Here is a 23,361-nt window from a genome sequence, read left to right on the forward strand (position 1 = left end):
GAAGGAAAAATGCATAGCTATGTAATGTGGAATAAATTAATTGGTGGTAATACTGCTGAAAAAGATTTGGAGGTTATAGTGGATCATAAATTGAATGAATAAACAGTGTTATACAGTTGCAAAAAAATCAGAGCTAGTATTCTGGGGCTCTATTAACAGGAGAGTTATGTGTAAGACATAAGCTAATTGTTCTACTTTACTTGATCCTGGTGAGGCCTCAGCTGGAGTACTGTATCTAGGACTGGGCTATGCACTTTAAGAAAGATGTGGACAAAATGGAGGAGTCTGGAGGAGAGCAACCAAAAGTATTAATGGTTTAGAAACTGTGACCACGAGGAAAGGTTAAAACTGAGCATTTTTCATCTTGAAAAAAGAAGTCTGAAAGGGGACCTAATAAACACATTTCAAATAAGTTTATAAAGAGGATTGTCATGAGTTGAACTGCTGTAAAAGTAGGACGAGAAGCAGTGTGCTTAATATGAGCAAGGGAAACTTAAATTAGATACAAGGGTAACTAATCTTCTGGAACAGACTTCCAAGGGAGGTTGTGGAATCACAGTCCTTGAAGCTTTTTAGTAACAGTTTAGACAAACAGCTGTCAGAGATGGTCTAGACATGTTTAATCCAGGTCCACACTAAAAGGGAACATTGCATCAAGATACACAACTCAAGCTATGTTAATTATCTAGCTGGACTTGATGTACCTTGTTTCGAGTTTCCCCGCTTTCCCCACAATGAAAGGCCAATGGGAGCAAATGCTTCCCTCAGCTTCCCTTACTCCTGGCAGAAGCAGGAGTACCAGATGCCAACAGGGGTACCCTCTGAGTTCAATTTAGCGAGTCTTAATTAGACTCGCTAAATTGAACTCCAGAACATTGATTGCAGCAGTGTGGATCTTCTGTTTATTGAAGACATGGCCTCAGTCCTGCCTCAGTCTGGGAGCTGGATTAGACCTCTCAAGTTCTCTTTCAGCCCTACATTTTTCATGAATTTCTGCATGCTGTCTTGAGCTGAACTGCTGTAAATTTGTCTATTCAGGTTTGAAGGAACACTCCCAGCTGTAGTGTATGCACAACTTTGGCGCTTTCACTCATCATAAAGGACCCAGAATGGCGGTGAGAATCTTGCACATGGAGCTTGATCTGTAATACTAATGTCAACAAGAGTTGTCACTGACTTCAGAAGGAGCAGGATTAAGCTCCTAGTTTTCATTTTCTAGACTCTATGCAGCTTCACGCTGGCCCGCATCTTAACTCTTGTATCCTATTGTGTTCCCTGTCACCAGCTTCACTCTGTCAACAGTGTTTGTTAGCTCCAATACCCATTTCATTTCCTTCGATCGTTCTATCTGCACACCTTCAACATGGGTAGCACTCACAGAATCCAAGCACAAAAGTGGCTCACCTTATCTTTAAATTAGGAAAAACATTAGCTAAGGGGACTCCTTCCTCAGGCTCTTCCAGAGTGTGTTGTTTTGGTGTTTTCATATAGGCTATAAATACTCTGGGTCAGACTCTCTTGATAGATGTGCTTTGCATAGTGCTGAATACAAAAAGCATGTTTTGCAAATAATTATGGAAAATAGTATAGTTTGTATCTTTGCATGTGGTGATATATTCATATCTTTGTTTTAGTTACTGGTACAAATGTTAGATATGCAGGTGTTCGCACATAGATATCAGTGTATCTGAACTTACTTCATCTGATACAAATTATTGGTTCCTCTGTGATCAATATCATGGCAGAAAGCAGCTGCAACCATAGCGAAGGCTTCTAGATCAGTATAATATTTCTTTAGTCTTCCTGTCTATAAAGGAGGAGAGGCTTTTTTGAGTATATACTGGCTTGAGTTTTACCATTGAAATTAAAGAAACTACAAATTTAACATAAGATAGGTTTACAGTGACAAAACATACCATTAATAAGGTGAACATTGTTTGCCCCACGTTGAATCCATGCCGCCAGTTATGGTACGTTATATCCCGATAACCCTTTCTGACAGTATACATCCATCTTGTAAGTACCTGTTACAAATAAAAGGGATTTCATACTCAGGAGTGTTAAAATATAACAAAGTCCTGGAACATCTGTAAAATTAAAATGCAATTTCATATCTTTACAGGAAAATAGGTATCTTCTGCAAAGCTCAAATAATGTTTTTAATTAAAATAAACGTAAAAGCTAACCACTGTTATACAAGTCTCAGAGAGGTAGCCATGTTAGTCTCTAACTTGAAAAACAACTTAAAAAAGGGTAGTCTTGTGACACCTTAGAGACTAACAAAAATATTTGTATAGTATCATGAGCTTTCGTGGGCAAAACCCACTTCTTCAGATGAGATAATCTCATCTGAAGAAGTGGGTTTTGCCCACGAAAGCTCATGATACTTTTCACTGTTATGCAAGTTAATGGTAGTTTAATTTCTTATCTACACCATACAACAATGTGCCATTGAGCTTTACATCGTTATTGAGAATCTGTGAAAAATAGCTACTCAGAACAGTGGAAAAGTAAATATATAGAATATTTTTTATATAAAAAGCTAAGAACTGATGTTGCTTCTAATATTTTACTGTGGGGCTGTTCTAGTTAAAAGAACTCAGAACTGAGGGGGGAAATGTACCTAATACGACAACATAAATCTGACCTCTGCTGGGACTTTGAACTTTTCAACCACATTTATTTCAAAGAATAATCGTATTCCGCACTTAATCAAGCCGTGTTCTGTAACGGGAAAGTCACTGAAACGGAATTCATAAAGTTCCACTTCCTTTGGATCAGGTAATTCCTCTTTCTGTTAGGAAGGAAAAAAAAGACCACAACAGTTTTGCTTTGTAAGAAGGAAACTAGAGTAAGGAAGTAAGTTCAGATACACTGATATCTATGTACAAACACCTGCATATCTAACATTTGTACCAGTAAACTTGCTTTATTACTCTATCCCTGTAGAAAGATCTCATGGTCAAGCCCACTGTGTACATAACTCTCAGGTTTCAATGCACACTAGTATATGTTAAACTGTAATTTCTGGTCAAACAAAGGGGATGGGTGCCATTCATTGCTTCCTGCAAACTAGTATTTCTTCCCCACCTGCATTCCAGCAACATCCATATTATAATATAGTTTCTCCCATCAACAAAGATTATTCAGCAAGTCTGACTGCACACAGTACCTGCAGTTCTTCCTTTCAGGAACTTTTGACTAGCACTGTCTAAAGTGACCCAAACAATGTTGTTTAAACTGTAAGAACAGGAATACAGCACAGCAAATGAAAAGCCTTTTTAGGATAATAAAAGTCCTATGGGCGTGCTTATTAGGGCTTCCAGGCGATTAAAAAATTTAATTGCGATTAATCACGTGCGCCTCCTCTTTGAAATGCCACTGCAGCATTTCAATGGGGCAGTGTTTCATGCAGCCCAGCATTAACTAGAGTCCCCAGCTGACTCCAGGCTCCATGCAGCGCTGCCCCTTGGAAGCGCCGCAGCAGTGTTTCCAAAGGGCAGCACAAGGTGGAGCCCGGGGTCAGCTGGAGTCCCCAGCTGACCTCGGGCTCCATGCAACACTGCCCCTTTGAAGCGCTGTGGTGGTGCATCAAAGGGCCAACGCAACACGGAACCCAGGATCAGTTGGAGTTCCCAGCTGATCCCGGGCTCCATGTTGTGCTGCCCCTTAGAAACACCGCCCCAGCACCTCAAAGGGGCAGCACATTAGGAGCCGAGGATCAGCTGGGCACTCAAGCTGATCCTCAAGAGGGAAGTTAGGGTATGTCTACACTACCCCGCTAGTTCGAACTAGCGGGGTAATGTAGGCATACCGCACTTGCAAATGAAGCCCGGGATTTGAATTTCCCGGGCTTCATTTGCATAAGCGGGGAGCCGCCATTTTTAAAACCCTGCTGGTTCAAACCCCGTGCAGCGCGGCTACACGGGGCTCGAACTAGGTAGTTCGGACTAGGCTTGCTATTCCGAACTACCGGTACACCTCGTGGAACGAGGAACAAGGTGTACCAGTAGTTCGGAATAGGAAGCCTAGTCCGAACTACCTAGTTCGAGCCCCGTGTAGCCACGCTGCACGGGGTTCGAACCAGCAGGGTTTTAAAAATAGCGGCTCCCCGCTTATGCAAATGAAGCCCGGGAAATTCAAATCCTGGGCTTCATTTGCAAGTGCGGTATGCCTACATTACCCTCCTAGTTCGAACTAGGAGGGTAGTGTAGACTTACCCTTAAAGACTAGTCAACTATCCTGTAAGCAAATGCTTTTTGAATAGTCAGTTGACTAGTGGATTAGCTGATTCCCCCCTCCCCTTTTCTGTTTCTATAAGATAGAGGCAGCGGCACTTCAAAGGGCCAGCGCAACATTAACGCCTGCAATTAACATGTTAAAAAAATTAACACGTTAATCCTGGACTGCGTTAATTGCAAGTGTTAACGCATCTCAATGGACAGCCCTAGTGCTTATCTTACCTAAAGACTTGTCTTCTCTTATCAGAGATCCTAGGTGGCCTAAGCTACCTTGAGACACTCCCAAACACTGGAAGGCAGTTTCTTCCCCTTAAGCAGAAGTCAGCAACGTAGGGCTCTCGAGCCAAATATGGCTCAGTATGGAACCAAATATGGCTCTTTTGTCATTCCCAGAATACATGCACATTTTTAAATGAAAATGAAAAATTAATTCAAAATTTTAAAAATGCATAATGACACGTCAAGATGTTTGTTTTTTCTCTACAGGCAGTCCCCGGGTTACGTACAAGATAGGGACTGTAGGTTTGTTCTTAAGTTGAATCTGTATGTAAGTCGGAACTGGCGTCCAGATTCAGACACTGCTGAAACTGACCGCCAGTTCTGACTTACATACAGAATCAACTTAAGAACCCCAGGCGTCCCCAAGTCAGCTGCTGCTGAAACTGATCAGCAGCTGATTCCAGGAAGCCCGGGGCAGAGCAACTCTGCCTGGGGCTTCCTGTAGTCAGCACTGGTCAGTTTCAGCAGAAGCTGACTTGGGGACGCCTGGGGCAGAGCAGCTGGGGTGCTACTGGACCAACCCAGCAGCACCCCATCTGCTCTGCCCCAGACGTCCTGATTCAGCCGCTGCTGAAACTGACCAGCAGCGGCTGAATCAGGACCTGGGGCAGAGCAGCTGGGGTACTGCCGGGTTGGTCCAGTAGTGCCCACGGGCGCTGCAGGACCAATCGGCAGCGCCCCAGCTGCTCTGCCCCAGAGTCCAAAACAAAAGCCTGGTCTGCTGGGGGGGGGAGCACACTAGCTGCGCCCCCCCCCCCCCCAGCAGACCAGGGACACGGGGAGCAGAGCCGCAGCGGCAGCGGGGTGCCGCGCCTCTGAGGCTTTGCTCTGGCAAAGCCTCAGAGGCGAGGGACCCCGCCGCTGCTGCCGCTCCAGTCTGGGTGCCTGTGGTCTGCTGGGGACGGTCCCCAGCAGACCACAGGCACCCGGACTGAAGCCGCAGCCGCGGGGGGGTCCCGCGCCTCTGAGGCTTTGCCAGAGCAAAGCCTCAGAGGCGCAGGGAACCGCCGCTGCTGCCGCTTCAGTCAAAGCGGCAGCAGCGGCGGTTCCCTGCGCCTCTGAGGCTTTGCTCTGGCAAAGCCTCAGAGGCGCGGGACCCCCCGCGGCTGCGGCTTCAGTCCGGGTGTCTGTGGTCTGCTGGGGACCGTCCCCAGCAGACCACAGGCACCGGGTCTCAAGGGGCAGCAGCAGCGGTTCCCGCACTTCTGAGGCTTTGCTCTGGCAAAGCCTCAGAAGCGCGGGAACCCGCCCGGTGCCCCTGGTCTGCTGGAGACGGTCTCCAGCAGACCAGGGGCACCGGAGCAGCTTACAAACGGGGCTTTCTCGCCCCGACTTCCAGGGCGAGAAAGCTCCGTTCGTAAGTGCGGATCCGACATAAGTCGGATCCGCGTAAGTCGGGGACTGCCTGTATTTCATCTTTAACCAGAGGTGAACGTAAGGGGATGCACTGCGGCTAGAACTGGCTGTTGCACTCTGCTTGTTTAAAGGGCCAGCTGAGAGTGCGCTGTAAGGGACGCATGCATGCTCCCAGCTGGGATAGTGAGCAGGGCTGGTGGAGGCAGATGCTTCCAACTGACCATAGCAGCCCGGCTGACTGACACTGTCTGTCCCCAGCTACTGTGCTCCTGGGGCAGATCCAATGGTCCCACCCTGGCAGCCCTGAGACTGCTGCAACAGCCCAGTTGTAGTGGCCCAGTTTGGGCTCCAGCCGCGGCAGCCTGGCTAACCAGACCCCAATCAGGGCCCAACTCCCATCTGAGCGTAGTGTCTTGGCTCTGGCCCCGATCCTGGAGCAGACCCTGTGGCCCGGTCCCCCATCTGGCTGCAGGAAGAGCTGGCAGCAGACCCCCTCATGGTGTAGCATGGATAGAAGTAGAAGCCACAATCCAGCTGCGGCAATCCTGGCTCAGCCCCTCGTCCAGCCACTGCTGCCTGGGTGCAGCAGCCCAGCCCCAGCCAGGCAAAGTAATCTGGCCCCAGGGTCCTCTCACACACTCTACTTCCCACCCTAACACCTGCTCTGCTTCCTCCACCTCCCATACACTCCAACCCCCTGCCCTGAGCCCCTCATACAGCTCAACCCTGATTTCTGCACCCACAAACTGCAACCCCAGCAGTAGCTGAAGTCCCATTAAATAAAATCTGTGAGCACGTTTCATTTATGCTATTATTAATCATGTCAATTTTCAGGAATATTAAGTTGTATATTTTCAGTCATGCACATGGACATTCTTATACGGCTCTTTGTTGACCACTTGTTCTGAATGTTGATGTAGTTTAGCTCTTCAGTTTGAAAAGGTTGCCAAGCCCTGCCCGTAAAAATCTCACAACACAGTCCCTTTCCCCTTAAGACAGTGTCTCTAAAAATCCCTCTTAGCCTTTGATCTCCCCACCTTCAGAGAGTGGGTGACTTAGTCCTGGGAAAACCCATCTGGCAAGCCCGCCAGGGAAGCCAAAGTAGGATATCAGTTAATAATCTGAGGTGTTTGCTGAGGAACTCTTATCTAGGCCACCACCCGTCTTCCTGGTTAGTTTTCTTACTATCTGGCTATTAACCCAGTATATGTGTACAGTTCAGTAAATATCTTAACAGTGCTCAGACAAACGTAAACTGGGTGGTGTTTGGTAGATTACAGGAAACTACAAATCTGTCACACTCATTTGCCCTTCCCTACCCAGTTGTGGATGGCTCTGTGCCAGTGAGTTGGCCCAAGTACAATTTAGAGCAAACTCTGCTTTAAACCACACTGGATTCCAATGGCCTCAAGGGACAGTTCTGGCAGCAGGACTGCCTGAATATGTGTTCTTTCTCCCCATGAATACCCTTTATTTTAGGAATCAGAGGGGTAGCTGTGTTAGTCTGAATTTGCATAAACAAAGAGAAGTCCAGTGGCTTGAAACATAAGCTTTTATGGGCAAAGACCCACTTCATCAGATGCATGTCGTGGAAATTCCAGAGGCAGGCATAAATATACAGGCACATGAAAAGAAAGGAGTACCAATCGAGAGGACTGACTTTAAAATTTTCTTTTGACACTTTCGGTTTCACTACTGGATGTGCTTATATAATCAGATGTAATTTAACTATAAAAACCTTATATGGCCTTAATATTGATATCTACAGTGTTTTTAGGGGAAGGAGGAAGTAGTAGAAAGAGAAAGCTCATCTTAGATAATTATCTATAACTTTAACCACAGATTCTTGCTACATTGCAAAATAAATAAAAACAAGTTAACTGAAGTTTTACAAATATCTGAAAAATTATAGAAATGTATCAGGTGCTACTGCTATTACCCCACTTCATGCCCTATAGTTTCATGGCTCATTCTGACACCCTGACAATTTTCTTTTCCTTGTATGTATGTTGGACTAATACATACACAGATACACACCTTTTTAAATTGAGTTTTTGCCATTTTATATACTGTAGATTCCCATATAAAATTCATTCATATTCACTTATTCAGACTGAATAACAAATGGCAGAGTCAATCCCATTAATCATAAAATAAAATGAAGACAAAATTAAAATTATTAAGAGGAGCAAATAGTATTTCATTTTAAGGAGGCAGTTATAACCCCTTCAGACCACAGTAGTACTTCCTTTTTAACTCTTGGAAATAAGACGTTGATCCTGCAAACCCCTAAGAATGTAAGTAATTTTCAGTGGAACTACTCATGTGAGTGACATAAAGCTTGTGCCTAAATGTTTGGAAGCTCAGGGCCTACATCAGTATGCTGCTCATGACAGTGAGTGTTAGCAATATACCTGTCCCAATATCAAAAACACATTCAGCGTTTATTTTCTTGATATCTATCATACCGTTACTGGTCAACATAATAGAGTGAATTTTAATTATGGTTTGGTGCAATGTGTAATCCTGGTTCAAGACTAGGACCTGGAGGAGCTAATGCTATACAAAGAGTACAGAATTTCAGATGCAATGCTGATTTTCATAGAGATGTGCCACAGATTACTTTAGCCCAGGCTCTCTTGTTTTAAACAATCTAACTCATTCTGAAAAGGTTCAACCAGTAGGAAGTTGTATATTTACTAAAAACTGATTGTTGCTTTGTGAATATTTAGGTGAGCCCTAGTTCCTAATTTTGCATTTGGACCTTTTTTACCTACTTGTGGCAATCAAACAAAGCAAATAAAGTATTCAGTTTCCATGTAGTGATGCTGACCATGCAGCCTAGAACAGAATTTGGCTATTTTCTTTGAATTGAGATACCACCACAATGATCCCTGGATAGTCCAGCTCATCTTCAACATTATAAATTCTTTACTTCTCTGACAGATTTTCATATGAAAATCCAGGTAGGTTGTTGTTTCAGTGGTTTGGTACCATGGGGAATGTATAGGTTCCATATCGGTGTATGAGAGAAAGTAACATATTGCCAGAAATATTTTTACAAGGCACCTGCTCAAGACCCATGGAGCTGATGACTAATATATGTTGCATCAAGTAGAAGAAGGTTAAATAACGCATTTTTAACCCAAAGGAGACACCTAAAAGCCTGAAATTAATAGGCCACTGAAAGTTAAGAATCAGGTTTTATTACATACCAAAATCTTGAGGAGGGTCTTCTCATCACAGTCTTCAGTACTAGTTACATTTAGTTTCTCTTTGTATTTCTAAAATGAAAATAAATGAAAAATTAAGTTTCTGTTTGAAATAAGATTCCTATTTGAAATCTGTGATACTAGACAGAGACTCACCAATATGGACTGAATTTCTTCAGGGGTGGCCTTTGTCTGGTACATGAGCATTTCCTGAGCAATGTCTTTCCTGTTTTCAAGCTTATTCATTTTGTCATAGGTGTCAGTATTTAAAACAGACCAACCAAGGAATTGTGTAAGAGTCTGGAACAAAGTAGAGGAAAATGGAGATGATGCAGTGACAATTCAATTGTCAGTTTCCTTTTAATATTAAGCCAAACTGAACTGCTTAAGATGTCCAGCTGGATGCATACATGTTTTTCACTCAGTACAGCCTCTGAGTCACAGGCACTGGCTTCCTCAGTGCCCTCCGGGATGCTTAAACCTGCTCTGCCCCAGACCCACCCCTGCCCAATTCTACCCCTTTCCTCAAGCCCCCACCTCACCCCTTCCTGCTCAGTTACACCACTCTCCCCTGAGTGTGGCACATCCTTGATCTTTTGCTTCCTGCCCCAGTGCCTCCTGCATGCCACAAAACAGCTGTTTGGTAGGTGGGAGAGGCTGGGGATTAAGGGGCGGAAGCTGGCTGCCGGTGGGTACTAAGTTCCGAGTAAATTTTTTCCATGGATTTTCCACAGAGTTGGTGCCTCTGCTCTGAGCTGCTCACAATTTTTTAATACATGCACTTCAGAACAACCATGTAATGCAGGAAGCATTTTTCCTGTGGGCAGCTCAGGTGCACAGAGGTAAAATGACTTGCTTAGTAGATGAGTGCACACTTGCATCTGTGCAGAACCCCAGTGATGTCAATGGGGCTTTATATAGGCTTGCTCTAAAGGAACTCTTTGCAGGGCCTTAGGGGCTACATCCAGTGTATCAGATATTCTGTCATCTCTGCCCTGAAGACTACAAATACTAATTAATGTCAGATGAACAATACTGAGCATCTTTATCTAATTTAATTGGTAGTGTTAGAATGATTTTATGGTATCCACCATTTTTTTACTCCTGGAAAAAAGCTCATGCTCCATCATAACTCTACTAGTGTATAAGGAGTTTTAATGAAAATATTTTTACAATTAAGAAATTGTAATGAGGAAGCTAACAAGCTTTCAGTAATTGCTACCTCAAATAATCTTTTTAGTGATTTTTAACTGAGACTTAACAAAATATATCTTGTAACATTAAATGATCCTCTAAAAAACTTGTGTCTCATTAAACTTACTTCAGTAATCTGTTCATCAGATTCATCAAAGGGTTTGCCATCTTTTCTGTTGTAAAATGTAGCTACTCCCACAATTTCTTCTTTTTTGTTGACAATAGGTAAAGATAGGACATTTTTGATAGCCCAGCCTGTCTCATCCACAGGCCCTTTCTGCAAGTGAACAAAAAGAAAAGGAAATGTTGCAATTTCTTTTAAAATAGTACAACAGAATTTTGGTGGTATAATTGTACTTAAAGGCCACAAATAAGTACAATAGCCAAATTATCAACCACCTCTGCAGCGATGGGATGTATAAATATTTATGTAATCAATTTTCTGACTAATGAGTAGATGGCACTAGAGTACTTTCCTATAATCATTACAATAATAGAAATAGTGTGTTATTACCTGAAATGAAAAATATTCATCTGCTGGTGCATTCATCATGTTACAAATCTGCAGTATAAGGAAACAAAGTACACTTATTTAGGTGCAGTATATACACTCAAATCCATAGTCTGGCATTTTAAAAAGGCATATTCATTTTCTAAGAGAAAATTAACTGTCATTTTACAGAAATTAAAACTATTATAGAAGTAGAATTAGCTACTCTGGAAACCACTCTGCCTTGGGTATGGTGCTCATAATGTATTTTATTAAGCATGATGGTTGCTTAACAATATGCAGGAAGAAGGCAACATTTTAGGGCAGGAAGTAAAGAAGAATATTATATCCAATTTGAAATTGTGTGAGGAGTTTTAGGGAGAGTAAATACTTGAGCTGAAACTCAGCTTGCCTGGCCTAATCCCTACTGTTATAAAAAGCCACAGAATCAGCAATGACTACAGTACATGGAGATCTTTAATTTTGTATCTCCTCTGAAAGACATCATCTTATACCATGTAAAATCCTTGATTCAGTACTGATTCGACACCAAGCCATCTTTCTGTTTAGAACTCTGTAACAGGACTAAAGCTAAACAGAAAATTAATAACTTGTCCCTCCAGGCTATTGATTGGCCCTTGTTCTCTGTGGCCACCAAGATCCTGGAAACTGTGATATACTTATATAGGCATTTTTTTATTTCCAGGCATTTAGCCATATAAAGAAGTTTTGATGATGGCTTGTGAAGTCCCTTCTTGATCAGAGAACTCTATAAAATGTGTATTTTTTTGTGTGCAATTACTTACCATTCCATTTTCAGCAACATAAGTTGGCAACCCACTGACAAGACACCAGTGATCTGCAGGAGGCGATCTGGAGACACAGAATGAGACTAAATAAATCAATGTCATAGACATAAACGTGTTGCAGTTCTTCCTGAGCAGTGCTGCTAACTGCTGCATAGTTAATGAGCTGGCAAGAAATACTTACGGAATTACTTTTATTTCTTCTTTTCCATGTAAAATATAATCAATAATCTTATAAAAGATTACTTCCTAAATAAAAAAAGGCAAAAAAACATGCATTCATTAACCTGTCCAATGAAACAGCAAAATTATGACATGTAAAAAGGAACCATTTACACTTACTCTGCCATCTGGGGTTTTTGGTCCTTTGTAAGGCTCTGCTTCTCCCAGTTTGATTGGCCATTCATCATAGAATTCCTAAAAAAAATTACATACAAATTAATAAGACAAGGCTTTTCTAAGATACATACAAATAGGTAGCATAGAATCCATATACAATAATTTTATGCTATAATCCCACTTGGTCTGGTTCCATTTCAAAACAATATGAAGAAAACATTGTTAAATCTATACCAAGCAAAGTTTTAGCAAGTAAGCTAGACGTTAATGTCAAACCCAATGCTAGCAAACTGCATGGCTTTCTCAATGTTTTAGTGGGTGGGAGAAGTGTGCAATAAAAATAATCACCTGAGCTCAATCTGCATGCCCGACTCATAAGGCCTGCCCTATTTTTTAAATGTATTTTATGGGTAATTCTGGTGATTCTTATTTGAATAAAGATTACATCTCACATCATTTGGAAACCATACTTAGAAAGCGTAGCACATTGCTTCCATGAAGAAAGGCACATTAGAGATATCCATGGTAGATAGATTAGGTAGTCAGACAGATTACTTTTTTATAATCTTGAGTTAAATGAATTCTACATTTCTAAGTAATTGGTAAAATGTTGGTTACCTTCTCTTTGGTCATATCGAGCAGACCAACAGAGTATCTTTCACAGTTCAAATACATTCGAATAGTATACAGTGCTTTGTGAAACTGTCGCTCAATATCTGTCAGTTCTTCAAATACTTTGTTGGCAGACCATAAAAGCATCTGGTTACAATGAGAGAAAAATGGGTAAATATTCATGTGATAAAAAAGAACATATTACAGATGAAAAGAAAACATAACCTCATGAATATCAGAAATTAAAAATGAATTGATTATGGATGAAGAGATCCTTGTTTTATGCATTGTGGAACAATTTTTGTCTGTAGAACAGTGTGAGAACATTTCATAATAATGATTTCACAGAAGTAAAAGCTAATGAAGTTTCTCATTAACAAATCCTTCTTTACCTGACTTCTTCGGGTTTCAGTATTGTAGAGATATGTAGTATGATATTGTTTTATGGCAACAGAAACAAAATTGAGGTATTTCTTAAAGACCTGTAAATGACAGAAAACAAAAATAAGATGTAATATGAAGCCAAGTAATAGGTGCTGTCACACTTATTGTTAAAAGAAATATAGTGTTCCTGTTTCAAAGTCTGCAATTACCTCTTCATCCTCTTTAGAGAATTCAGGGGCATTTAATTTGTTAAGTGCCATTACAACAGCAAGCACCTCTTTGCCTTGCATAATAGGGGTTGCCATCATGTTGTTAGTTGTGTAACCAGTTTGCTTGTCCACAAAGTCAGAAAAATGATTATTCTGAAAAAACAAACAAAAATCAAAGCGTATTTAGTTATGATGAACATTTATTATTTGTTACTTATTCATACAGTGCTATATATGTGAATGGAGTTTCACAATATAGAGAAAGATGGATCCCCAACCCAAAATACTATATCAATCAGAGGTTCCAATCTTGCAAACATTTGTGTGTGTGCTTTACTTTAACATTATGTGTGTGTGTACATGTTGATATTGAACACACACAGGTTCTCCTTATGACAATGACAAAGAAGAGGAGGAAGGAAAAAGAAGAGAATAATAAAATTATGTGGTTATTTGGGAGGCTAATGACTTTGAATTGAAAATAATTATTTATATTTGTGTATGTATTACTAATAATAGTATTTCACCATTCCTATAGATAAAATGCTTAATATTACCTCATATTACAATTGTGAAGCTGACATAAAAAAAAGTAGGCCCACATTCTCAGGCCTGTTCCATTCTGAATGCTCGAACTCTAGGCCGTGTACTGACAAGATTGTGTCTGATGGGTAAGAGTCCCCAGCAAGTACAGACCTAGCTGAGGCAGTTGTTACACTTCCCTCCTGGCAGTCTCCCACTTCCTGCACAGAGGGTTATGCTTGGGCTAGGAGGACGTGAGAAAGGGAGTAACAAGGACAAGCATGTGAAGGACAATCTTTAAGAGTTGTATGAACCCCTTGGGCCAGTACCACACAGTCAAACAAAAAGCCAGAGCCCTTGCTCTGACGTCCCACCCTTGAAGCTGGATGCAGCAAAGAATCTGTGATCTTTGAAAACCAGATGCGGTATCATCGATGTGCTTTAGTAAAATGCTGCTATTGTTGGGGAAGAAGCTGCTGTTCTGTGCAACTGTTTTGTATTCATATTTTGAAATAAACTTAAATTTCTCTTTGCAATGCTTCTAACAACAAGTAATATTTAAAATGTATTGTAAAATATTATCAAAACACCAGATTAAACACAAATGCTGGACATTTTTGGTTTCATAATTTGCTTGAGTGCCACAGGATGATGGAAAATGGCAGCAGTATCCTTTGCATACAACTAACTTTTAAGGATGGCTCTGCCATTAGATCAGCCAGTCAGCTCAGTGGAGCTGAATGACTTCAGTCAAAGGGTGAATGCTATTGGCTAGTGGACATCACTGCAGCACTTGATGGAAGGGAAAGACCTATCTTCTCATGCCCTAACTGTGCTCCTTTGTAGTAGATTAAAGATGAAATTGTGACCATTTGAATTTTCAGTTAAAATATATAGCTATTAGATTTGAAGAAGCATCATAAACTACCCTATTGCCTTTCTTTTATGAAACAATTAACTTTTGTTTAACACAGTAGAGAGTAAAATAAAAGCTAGCACAAAAGGCTGGGTCTTAAGACCTATTGTGAAAGCTTAAATGAGACTTAAGTTGTCTATGAACTTTGTGTTGGTGTTTTGCACAAATATGAATTTTACCCTGAACAAAAATTTCACAAAGTTTTTAGAAAACAATACAGAAGTTTAGCTAGATAAGATGTGGCATATTCACTTCAGCAGTTTTTAAATTGCTTCTTTCCACAACTGCCTAACTTCTTCCGAGGCCAGGTCTGCATTAGGGGCAGAGTCAAACTAAGGGTGTGTCTAGACTACTTGGCTTCATCGATTGAGCCATGTAGATTAGACAGATCAGCAAAGGGAAATGAAGCTGCGATTTAAATAATTCAAATTTAATTTCATTTAAATTTACATGGCTGCTGCGCTGAGCCGACAAACAGCTGATCAGCTGTTTCTCGGCTCAGCGCGCTAGTCTGGACGCTCCGTGCCGACCTGAAAGCCTTTTATCAACATCCCCATTATGCCTCATAGGATGAGGTTTACTGGGGATGTCGATAAAAGGCTTTTATGTTGACAGGGGAGCGTCCAGATTAGCGCGCTGAGCCGACAAACAGCTGTTATTTAAATCGCGGCTTCATTTCCCTTTGCCAAACAAACAAATCTACATGGCTCTGTCAATGGAGCCATGTAGTTTAGATGTACCCTGAGGTACGCAACTCCAGCCATGTGAATAGTGTAGCTGGAGTTGGCATACCTTAGTTTGATTTACCATGGTGTCACCACTGTGTGTGTGTGGGGGGGGGAGGTCAACCGGAGAAACTCCTTGCAAACAAGTGGAGTACTGGAGTCGTCAGGAGAGCGCATCAGTGGAAGATTTAGTGGGTCCTTACTAGACCCTGCAGCATCAATCTCCCCTTAAGTGGAGACAAGGCCTATGGGTCCATACTGCAAACACTTATGGACAGGAGCAGTCCCATTGACTGCATGTGCACTGGTTTACAGGACTGGACCCCAATTCATTAGATACAGCAATAAACCAGAACATTTCCTGCAAAAAAGTCTCAACTTTTGTTTCTTTCAAACAATGCTCAGCCAAGAGCTGGACCTTGGGGTTGTAAGCTAACCCTTTGCCTGCTGGAGTAAAATTGTGCAATGTGCATATCTAATACCTCTCTCCTGAAAACAATCACTTCCCTAATTTTACAAAAAAACAAATATAGACAGTTTTTAAAAAGTTATATCACTGGCAGTTTTGTGTTTTGATAACCCTCTCAGTTAAGTATTGCTTGTCATTAAGTCTCTAGCCTTTATATAACTCTTAGCGGGGGCAGATATACGGCAGGGCGAACGGGGCGGCCGCCCCGGGCCCCACGCTTCAGAAAGCACTGCGCATGTGCTGTGGCGCTGCTGCGCATGCGCATGGCGTCACTGCGCATGCGCTGTGGCAAAGGGGGGCCCCGCGGAATTATGCTGCCCGGGGCCCCGCAAAACGGTCATCTGCCCCTGACTTTTAGTACCTGGAATAGGTTGCTGAGCCTCTTCCTTTGTTAATGAAAACATTGTCTACTGATGTTGGTAGCATTCACAGCCCTACATGGACCAATTACCTTTTCATTACCATTGTCTGTAACATATCACTTTTACTACATTGATTTGTTTTCTTCTCCTGTGTCATTGCAAACATCTCTTGTTTCATATAGGCACTGAGCAAGCAGAGTTTATTGTTTTGCTTTTACATGTTTCTGTTTGTGATTCCTTTGTTATATGGAGAGTTGTTAAGGAAGGTGGCCAGTGAAAGAAGGCATTTAAGGCCCTATTGGCAGTGATTGCCTGGTTACAGGCCAATTGAATATTCTGACTCAAGGTGGCCATCAAGATAACTTCTGCTAAGAGTTTTCAGTTTTGTTATTTTTATATATTCATGCAGTTTTCTCAGCAATCTTGTTTAGAAGGATGCTGGTATCACAAAATTACTCAAAATATACAGTCACTTGCTGATATGAATAATCTTTTTGGATTATATTTGATGCTTTTAAAATGTTTGTATTACATAAGTCATATGTAACACCATATCATGCAAAATATGTATAGAGCTCACAAAATGCCCTAATTTACAGCACAGCACAGCACATATAGATTCTCTCTTCATTTGTGCATGCTGTAAATTCTTTTTGCTTTAGCTAAGGTTCTGCAAGCCAAAGTGGCATTTCAACCCTATTTCACATTTTATTCACTTTTTTCTCCTTCAGAAGTCTAACCCATCTCCATAGCAAAGCTGGCATTAAAACATTTGTATGTGCTAATTAGAGTAACTACCCTCTTAGTGGGGATTCATATACAATTAATAGCCTTTCATCTAGTGCTTGAATAGCCTAAAATTACACATTCTATATATCTTCATACTAAACAGAAATTGACAAAATGTTTCCCCTCTTAGCTGATTTTAGCTGTAATGTAAAAATAGTGTACCATGACAGTTTTGGTATTCCAAGCATGTGCAAAACAAGTACAACAGGCCACATCAGTATTACTTGGGAACCACATTCAGATTCTGACATAGCGGATCCAGTTTGCATTCCATTTTGTCTGTACTTATCTCAGCAGTGTTGGAGGTGGTTCCAGGGAAAAATCAAAATAAATCTATTATTCTGTCAACACAAAATCCAACCAAGGAATTTATTCCTTTTAGTCCAGCCTACATTTTGCCTCCTAAATCTGACAGTATTCAAAACATTCTTTTTGACATTATGGTAAAAAATTCTACTTTTTGTCTCATCAATAATAACCTGATCAGAGAAAAGGCTAATGGAGGACATCCATAAAAGCATTTAAAGCTTAATTTTAGTTATAGGCAGAGGTGGTCGCATCATCTATTATTAAGGTCTCCCAAAACTTCCTATTATAAGACTCTGTTTTCAGTTGCTTATAACTTTGCCATACTTTAACTGTTTGAGATAAAATTTTCCATGTGAGGTTTTTGCTTCATACATGGAGCTGGGTATAGGAAGGAAGCTGCTTCTTTCTGGACAAGAGGTCCTCAGTCTAGGAAACACTGGAAGAAAAACTATAAAGCGGGGATGAGAGACAGGCCTGACAAGGAGTTGGAGGGAGGGGGGAGAGTTGGGGATGGCTGGGCAAATTGATTGGGAAAAGGAGCTGAGTAAGGAACGTAGGAGATACTGAAATTGGATGAGGAGCCTGGAGAAAGTAGATGGGATTTAGAGCAAGAGGAGGGGCTGAGCGGAGAGATGTATTAAATGAAGAGTTAGGCAGTGTGAATTGGGACTGGCTGAGCATGGAGACTGGAGACAAGAAACTGGGACATGAAAAGCCATGTCTACACTATGAAATTATTTCAAAATAACTAAATTTGAAATAATAACTCCAGAAATAAGAAAATTTAAATAGTGTGTCCCCACTATGGGGGAGCCTTAAAATTAGTCCGTAGCAGGTTCTGTTATTGTGGATGCGCTACCTCAAATTAAAGCCTCAAGAAGCATGAGGGAGTAATTACTTCGAATTACTCTGAGGCACAGTTATTCTGAAATAGCAGCAGTGGCATGTCCACACTACTGCTATTTCAAAATAACTATTTTGAAATAAGCATTATTCCCTGAGGAAAACAGGAGTACAGATTTCAAAATAACCAGCCCGTTATTTCGAAATAACAGGCTTGGTAGAGTGTACTTATTTATTATGTTGAAATAAGAGGGGTTATTTCTAAACAATTCCCTAGTATAGACCAGAGGTAAGAGGGAACTAGGACTTGCTGAGCAAGGAAACTGGGACTTGGGGGAATGTGATGAAGACTGGGAATCATATGAGAAATTGAGGCTCAGAGAGTGATCCCAGAGCAGAAGACTAGGCCTGGTTGGGCAAGAAGACTGGGTTTCTGATGTGAAGCCTGAAGAGTGGAGGCTGAGACTGGTAGGAAAGGAAAATAAGACTTTTAGTGGTAGAGACAGGACTGGGGCAGAAGCAGATTGAAGGGAATGGAGCAGAAGATGTCAAGCTTGGGGGAAAACCTGCAGAATAGCCTGTACCTACTAGTGCATATTCTTCTCTCCAGAACGTGGAATTTCCTCTGCAATCAGCAAAATCTGAAATTCACGGATAAAGTATGCACCTAATCCTCTAGTTCTGGTTCACATAATTCTGATTACAACCTCCTATGTTATCAGTCATTCAATGCTGAGCATGCTGGCAGAACACTGTGTTGTGAATTTAAAGGTTCTAACTGCTAATGAACCTTTCTGTGTTAATAATAGGGCTGTCAGGTGATTACAAATTAATTTTTTATTAATCACATTATTAAAATAACAATTGTGGAATTAATCATGTTGTTAAATAATAACAGAATAACACTTATTTAAATACTGCATACAATTTTCTACCAAGGACTTGAGTCACAAATGTAATTAATACATTATTTTTTTAACAAACGTCATCAGCATAGAAGCATGTCTGGAATAGTGGCTGGAGCATGAAGGTATAGGTACACCCTTTCCTTCTGGAGCAGGAGTGCTTGAATTCTCCCTTCTCTAAGCCCTGCCCCCATTCCATTCTTTCCCCCCAAGAACTGCCCCACCCCATCCCCTATACCAGCGTTTCTTAAACTTTTTAAGACTGAGGAACACCAAACAATAATTTTTTTATAAGGAACACCGAGAATTTTTTGTTGACCAAAAACAAACAACAACAACAAAGGTTGGGGGGGGGAGGGCGGGTGGAGAATGGGTCGGAAGCAAAGTTATTGACCAAAAAAAGGGTTTTGGGGGGAAGTTATTGAGCAAAATAATAATAATAATAATAATTAATAATAAAAGGTTGCCTGTCCCTTTAAGGACAGCTATTTTGAATTCTATTGTTCTCCGTGGCACACCAGTGTGCCATGGAGCAGAGTTTAAAAAACACTGCCCTACACCCTCTCCCAAGAACTGCCTCTGCTCCTTCCTTGCCCACCCCATTCCTCCCTATCTCCAAATCCCTGCCCCTGCTTTGCCTCTTCCCCACCTCCTTCCCCAAATGCACCCTATCCCATCCTCCCTAGTCAACTGGGGCTTTCTGAATGCTGTGAATTAGCTGTTTGAGGTGCTCCAGAAGTGCTGGGAGGATGGGGGACAAGTTGGTCAACAGGGCAACCAGTGGGTGAGAGGCATGGGAAGGAGGGAAGCAGAGAGGGGAAGCACAGCTGCCAATGGGTGCTCAGTACCCTCTAATTTTTCCCTGGAGGTGCTCCAACCCTGGAACATCAATGGAATCAGTGCCTATGCATAAAGAAACATAAAAATATCTGGCACCTAAATACCTTACAATGTCAGCTACAAAAGTGCCATTTGAACACCTGTTCTCATTTTCCGGTGACATTGTAACAAAGAAAAGGGCAGCATTACCTCCCATAAAAATAAACACACTTGTTTGTCTTAGCCATTGGTTGAACCAGTAGTAGGACTGAGTGACTTGTAGGCCATAAGTTTTACATAATTTTGTTTTTGAGCACAGTCATGTAACAAAAAACATTTGTAATTTGCACTTTTGTAATAAAGTGATTGCACTACAGTACTTGTACGAGGTGGATTAAAATACAATGATTATAAATATTACAAATGATTATAAATATTTGTAATAAAAATAAGTATAGAAAGTGAGCACTGTATATGTTGTACTCTGTGTTGTGACTGAAGTCAATATATTTGAAAATGTAGAAACACATCCATAAATATTTAATACATTTCCCTTGAGATTATGTTAAACAGTATGATTAAAACTACAGTTAATCCCAATTTAAAAATTGATTAACTGCAATTAATCATTAGTCATATTTCAAATGATGCCACATGATGGCATTTCTGCTTTTCAGTTTGTTTTTCAAAACATAAATTTGTGCGCAAGCATGTACGCTTACCCACACACAAACTTTAAATTAAAAGAATGCACGCGTACAACATTACTTTAGTCCCCTTGTGCATATGCATTATGATTAGGGTTGCCAGATGGTTGAAACAAAAATACCGCACTCCCTTCCCCTCCCAAAAAAAACACCCGGAAAAAATTCTGTTGAAGGAAAAAAAAGGGGGGGGGACCAAAGTTGTTGAGCAAAAAAAAAAAAAAGGACTCCAAGACTTATTAAGCAAAAGAAAAAAAATTAAAATAAAACAGCATTAAAACAGCATGTCCCCTTTAAGAGTGAGTGCAGGGATAGGAACAGGGGAGCGGTTGAGCACTAAGACCCAGGGGAAGCATTGCTTCCCCTTGGTCGGCAGCCATTTTGTGCCGGCAGCCTTGCGGAATCAGGTATGCATGGGAGCTGGAGTCAGCGGGCTGGGGGTGTTGGGAGCCACGGGAGGGGGTGAAGGGGAAGCCGGGTGCTGAGTGTTTGTAGGGTTGCCAGGTGCCCAGAATTTTCACCTACTGGCTGGGGAAAAAATCAGAAAATACCAGACATTTTAGGTGTCCGGTATTCTCTGAATTTTTTTACCGGACAGGAGGCGAAGATACCGGACTGTCCGGGTGCATACCAGATACCTGGCAACCCTAATTATGATCCCAAAGTATTTTTTTCTCCAGGGTCCCTGCCTAATTTGGGGATCTGTTCTGGGATTAATCAAAATTGTATAATGAAAGAGAATGTTAGGGGTTAGAACCCCTGCCTCTTTCGTTACAGAACTTAGGAGGTATATACCATTTGTAGTATAGGGGCAGCTGGGCCTAGGCCTGCCATTAACTGAAGGCCCACTTCCTCAATTAAGGGGGAAGAACCACCAAACTCGAGCACAAATGATTTCTGGGGACAGGAAATTAAAAAACAAAAACAAAAACAAAAACAAAACAGGAGTGGGAGTGACGTCAAAGATAAAATCTCATTGATCTAGAGAAGGACACCAAGTAAACAATCCTGACAGTGTCAACGCCTCCTCAAGGGTGTGTAGGAAGTCAGTGGACACTTCCCAGACATGACTGAACAATAGACTGGCCAGGTGAAAGATATATACCATTTTAAAGTCCTGGAAACAAGTAGGTCTAGGCCTGCCCAAAAACTAAAGGCCTTCACCATCAGGTAAAGGGAGGAACCATTACATCCAGACTCCAGTTGATTGTGTGGAGGTGACGGGGGAAGCAGGAAGGGGAGAGGGAAGAGGGGTAACAAAGAAGAACACAGGAATGGAAGCGAGCTCAAAGATTGAAATTCAAGGATCCAGGCAGAGAATGCCAGTCAGCACCCACTGCTCCTTAATGGTATGTAGGGAGTCAATCAAAATTGCGTTCCATCCCTGCCTTTTTCATACAGTTCCTGTGTGATGCTAGACTTAAACTCAGCTTTTCACAGGTGCTCAGTAATTACATGTTCCTCATTTTCTAAGGGTCTATGCTAAGACTCCCTAGGCCTGATTTTCAGAAGTACTGGGCACTCACAGCTGCAACTGAAATTAATGGCAGCTGTGTTTGAATATATAAAGTGCTGTATAATGCTAGCTAGTCTGAAAAATCAAGTCCCAAGCATCTCAGACTAGGTACCCCAAACTAGTGGTTTCTTATGACCTTTATCACACTTCTTATGACCTTTATCACACTGTGCTTCAGTTTCTCATTTACAAAATGGAGAAAATGCCACCCCCTCACCTCACCGGGTTTTGTGAAGATAAATGAAATACTGTTAAAGAAGCATTCAAATACTATATTGATGAGCATCATAGAAAAGCCAATATGGAAACTGATAATTGTGTCTTTGGAGTAGGGTTTAAATAGTTTTCAGTAATTAGGCCCACCACTACACATCGACCAATGAGTGTAAAAGAAAATAATGAATAACTGTTAATTAACTGAGCGCCATCCAGCCTCTTCACTGAAGGAGGCAGAGAATTTGTGGAAAAATAGTATTTGAGTGTGTAATTAAAAACTGTATCTTAATGCCCCGGCAAAAGGAAGCAAAAAATGAAAAAAACCACTTCAGTTTGTGGAATACAAAGTACCTCAGCTGCTTGTAAGATTTGCCATTAGAAGCTTCAAAGAAGTATTCAATTGTTTTTCTGCTACTAAGTAACCACAAGAGGAATTTTAAAATCCTGAGTTCAATAGAGAGAACTTACACGTGTCCCTCAGTGAAGAAGTTGCATGGCAGAGATGAAAATGTATTTGTATTAGTCCACCAATTGTGTATTCCTCTAATCCAGGGTTTCCCAACCTATGGGTCGGGACCATTAAATTTCAAAAGGGTTGCCAAGTATCTCCCCAGGTGGCTCTGCCCCCTCTCCTGCACCCGTTTTTGAATTGCCTTGGGTCACCACGTCTTCCTGAATTGTCAAAATATGTCCCCACCTGGAAAAGGTTGGGAACCGCTGCTCTAATCTCTGCTTTACTACTTTTGGAGTTTTGCCTTCAGTAATTGTTGCTAGGATGTGTCTAACTCCTAGGCCAATATAGAAATGCTGAATTGTTCAGAATTCTTCCGTGCTGGGCCCTGGAAGAGTTCTCTGTCATTTGGTGGCTTATCTTTTAAAACTTGTGTTTTTCTGTTCTAGAGGAATATCTGATAGCCCATAAATCTGAGTAGTCTGTATATGTGGAAAGGAATGAGGATTTTTTCTCTAAACCAAAGTGCTTTATGTCTTTTACCATATTTGCAAAGAAGTCTCTTGCATAGGCCATTTGAGCTCCTGAGGAAGTAAAGTATCATCACCATAAATCAAGTTAGAAAGAATAAAAGGAAAGCAATTCTGCCTTGGTTTTAGTTGATCTTGGGATATCTTCTTCAAACTCTACTAC

General features: G+C 41.3%; 1 protein-coding gene across 3 annotated transcripts in view; it reads right to left on the reverse strand.

Annotated features, from left to right (window-relative positions):
* Positions 1 to 23,361, reverse strand: part of PDE6C (phosphodiesterase 6C) — a 67,027-nt gene that overhangs the window by 22,220 nt on the left and 21,446 nt on the right. For all 3 annotated transcript variants that reach the window (XM_075935150.2, XM_075935147.2, XM_006113192.3), the window contains exons 2-14: positions 13,123 to 13,275; positions 12,922 to 13,011; positions 12,536 to 12,676; positions 11,921 to 11,995; positions 11,763 to 11,827; positions 11,579 to 11,645; positions 10,797 to 10,844; positions 10,410 to 10,559; positions 9,245 to 9,388; positions 9,092 to 9,160; positions 2,648 to 2,794; positions 1,917 to 2,024; positions 1,698 to 1,807 (exon numbers count right to left, since the gene is read on the reverse strand). In XM_075935150.2, coding sequence (XP_075791265.1) covers positions 1,698 to 1,807; positions 1,917 to 2,024; positions 2,648 to 2,794; positions 9,092 to 9,160; positions 9,245 to 9,388; positions 10,410 to 10,559; positions 10,797 to 10,844; positions 11,579 to 11,645; positions 11,763 to 11,827; positions 11,921 to 11,995; positions 12,536 to 12,676; positions 12,922 to 13,011; positions 13,123 to 13,221 — 1,313 coding nt within the window. In that variant the 5' untranslated portion in view covers positions 13,222 to 13,275. The remainder of the gene's footprint in view (positions 1 to 1,697; positions 1,808 to 1,916; positions 2,025 to 2,647; positions 2,795 to 9,091; positions 9,161 to 9,244; positions 9,389 to 10,409; positions 10,560 to 10,796; positions 10,845 to 11,578; positions 11,646 to 11,762; positions 11,828 to 11,920; positions 11,996 to 12,535; positions 12,677 to 12,921; positions 13,012 to 13,122; positions 13,276 to 23,361) is intronic.

This window comes from Pelodiscus sinensis, chromosome 8 (assembly GCF_052426305.1).
Source record: "Pelodiscus sinensis isolate ZL-2025 chromosome 8, ASM5242630v1, whole genome shotgun sequence".
NCBI classification, from domain to species: domain Eukaryota; kingdom Metazoa; phylum Chordata; order Testudines; family Trionychidae; genus Pelodiscus; species Pelodiscus sinensis.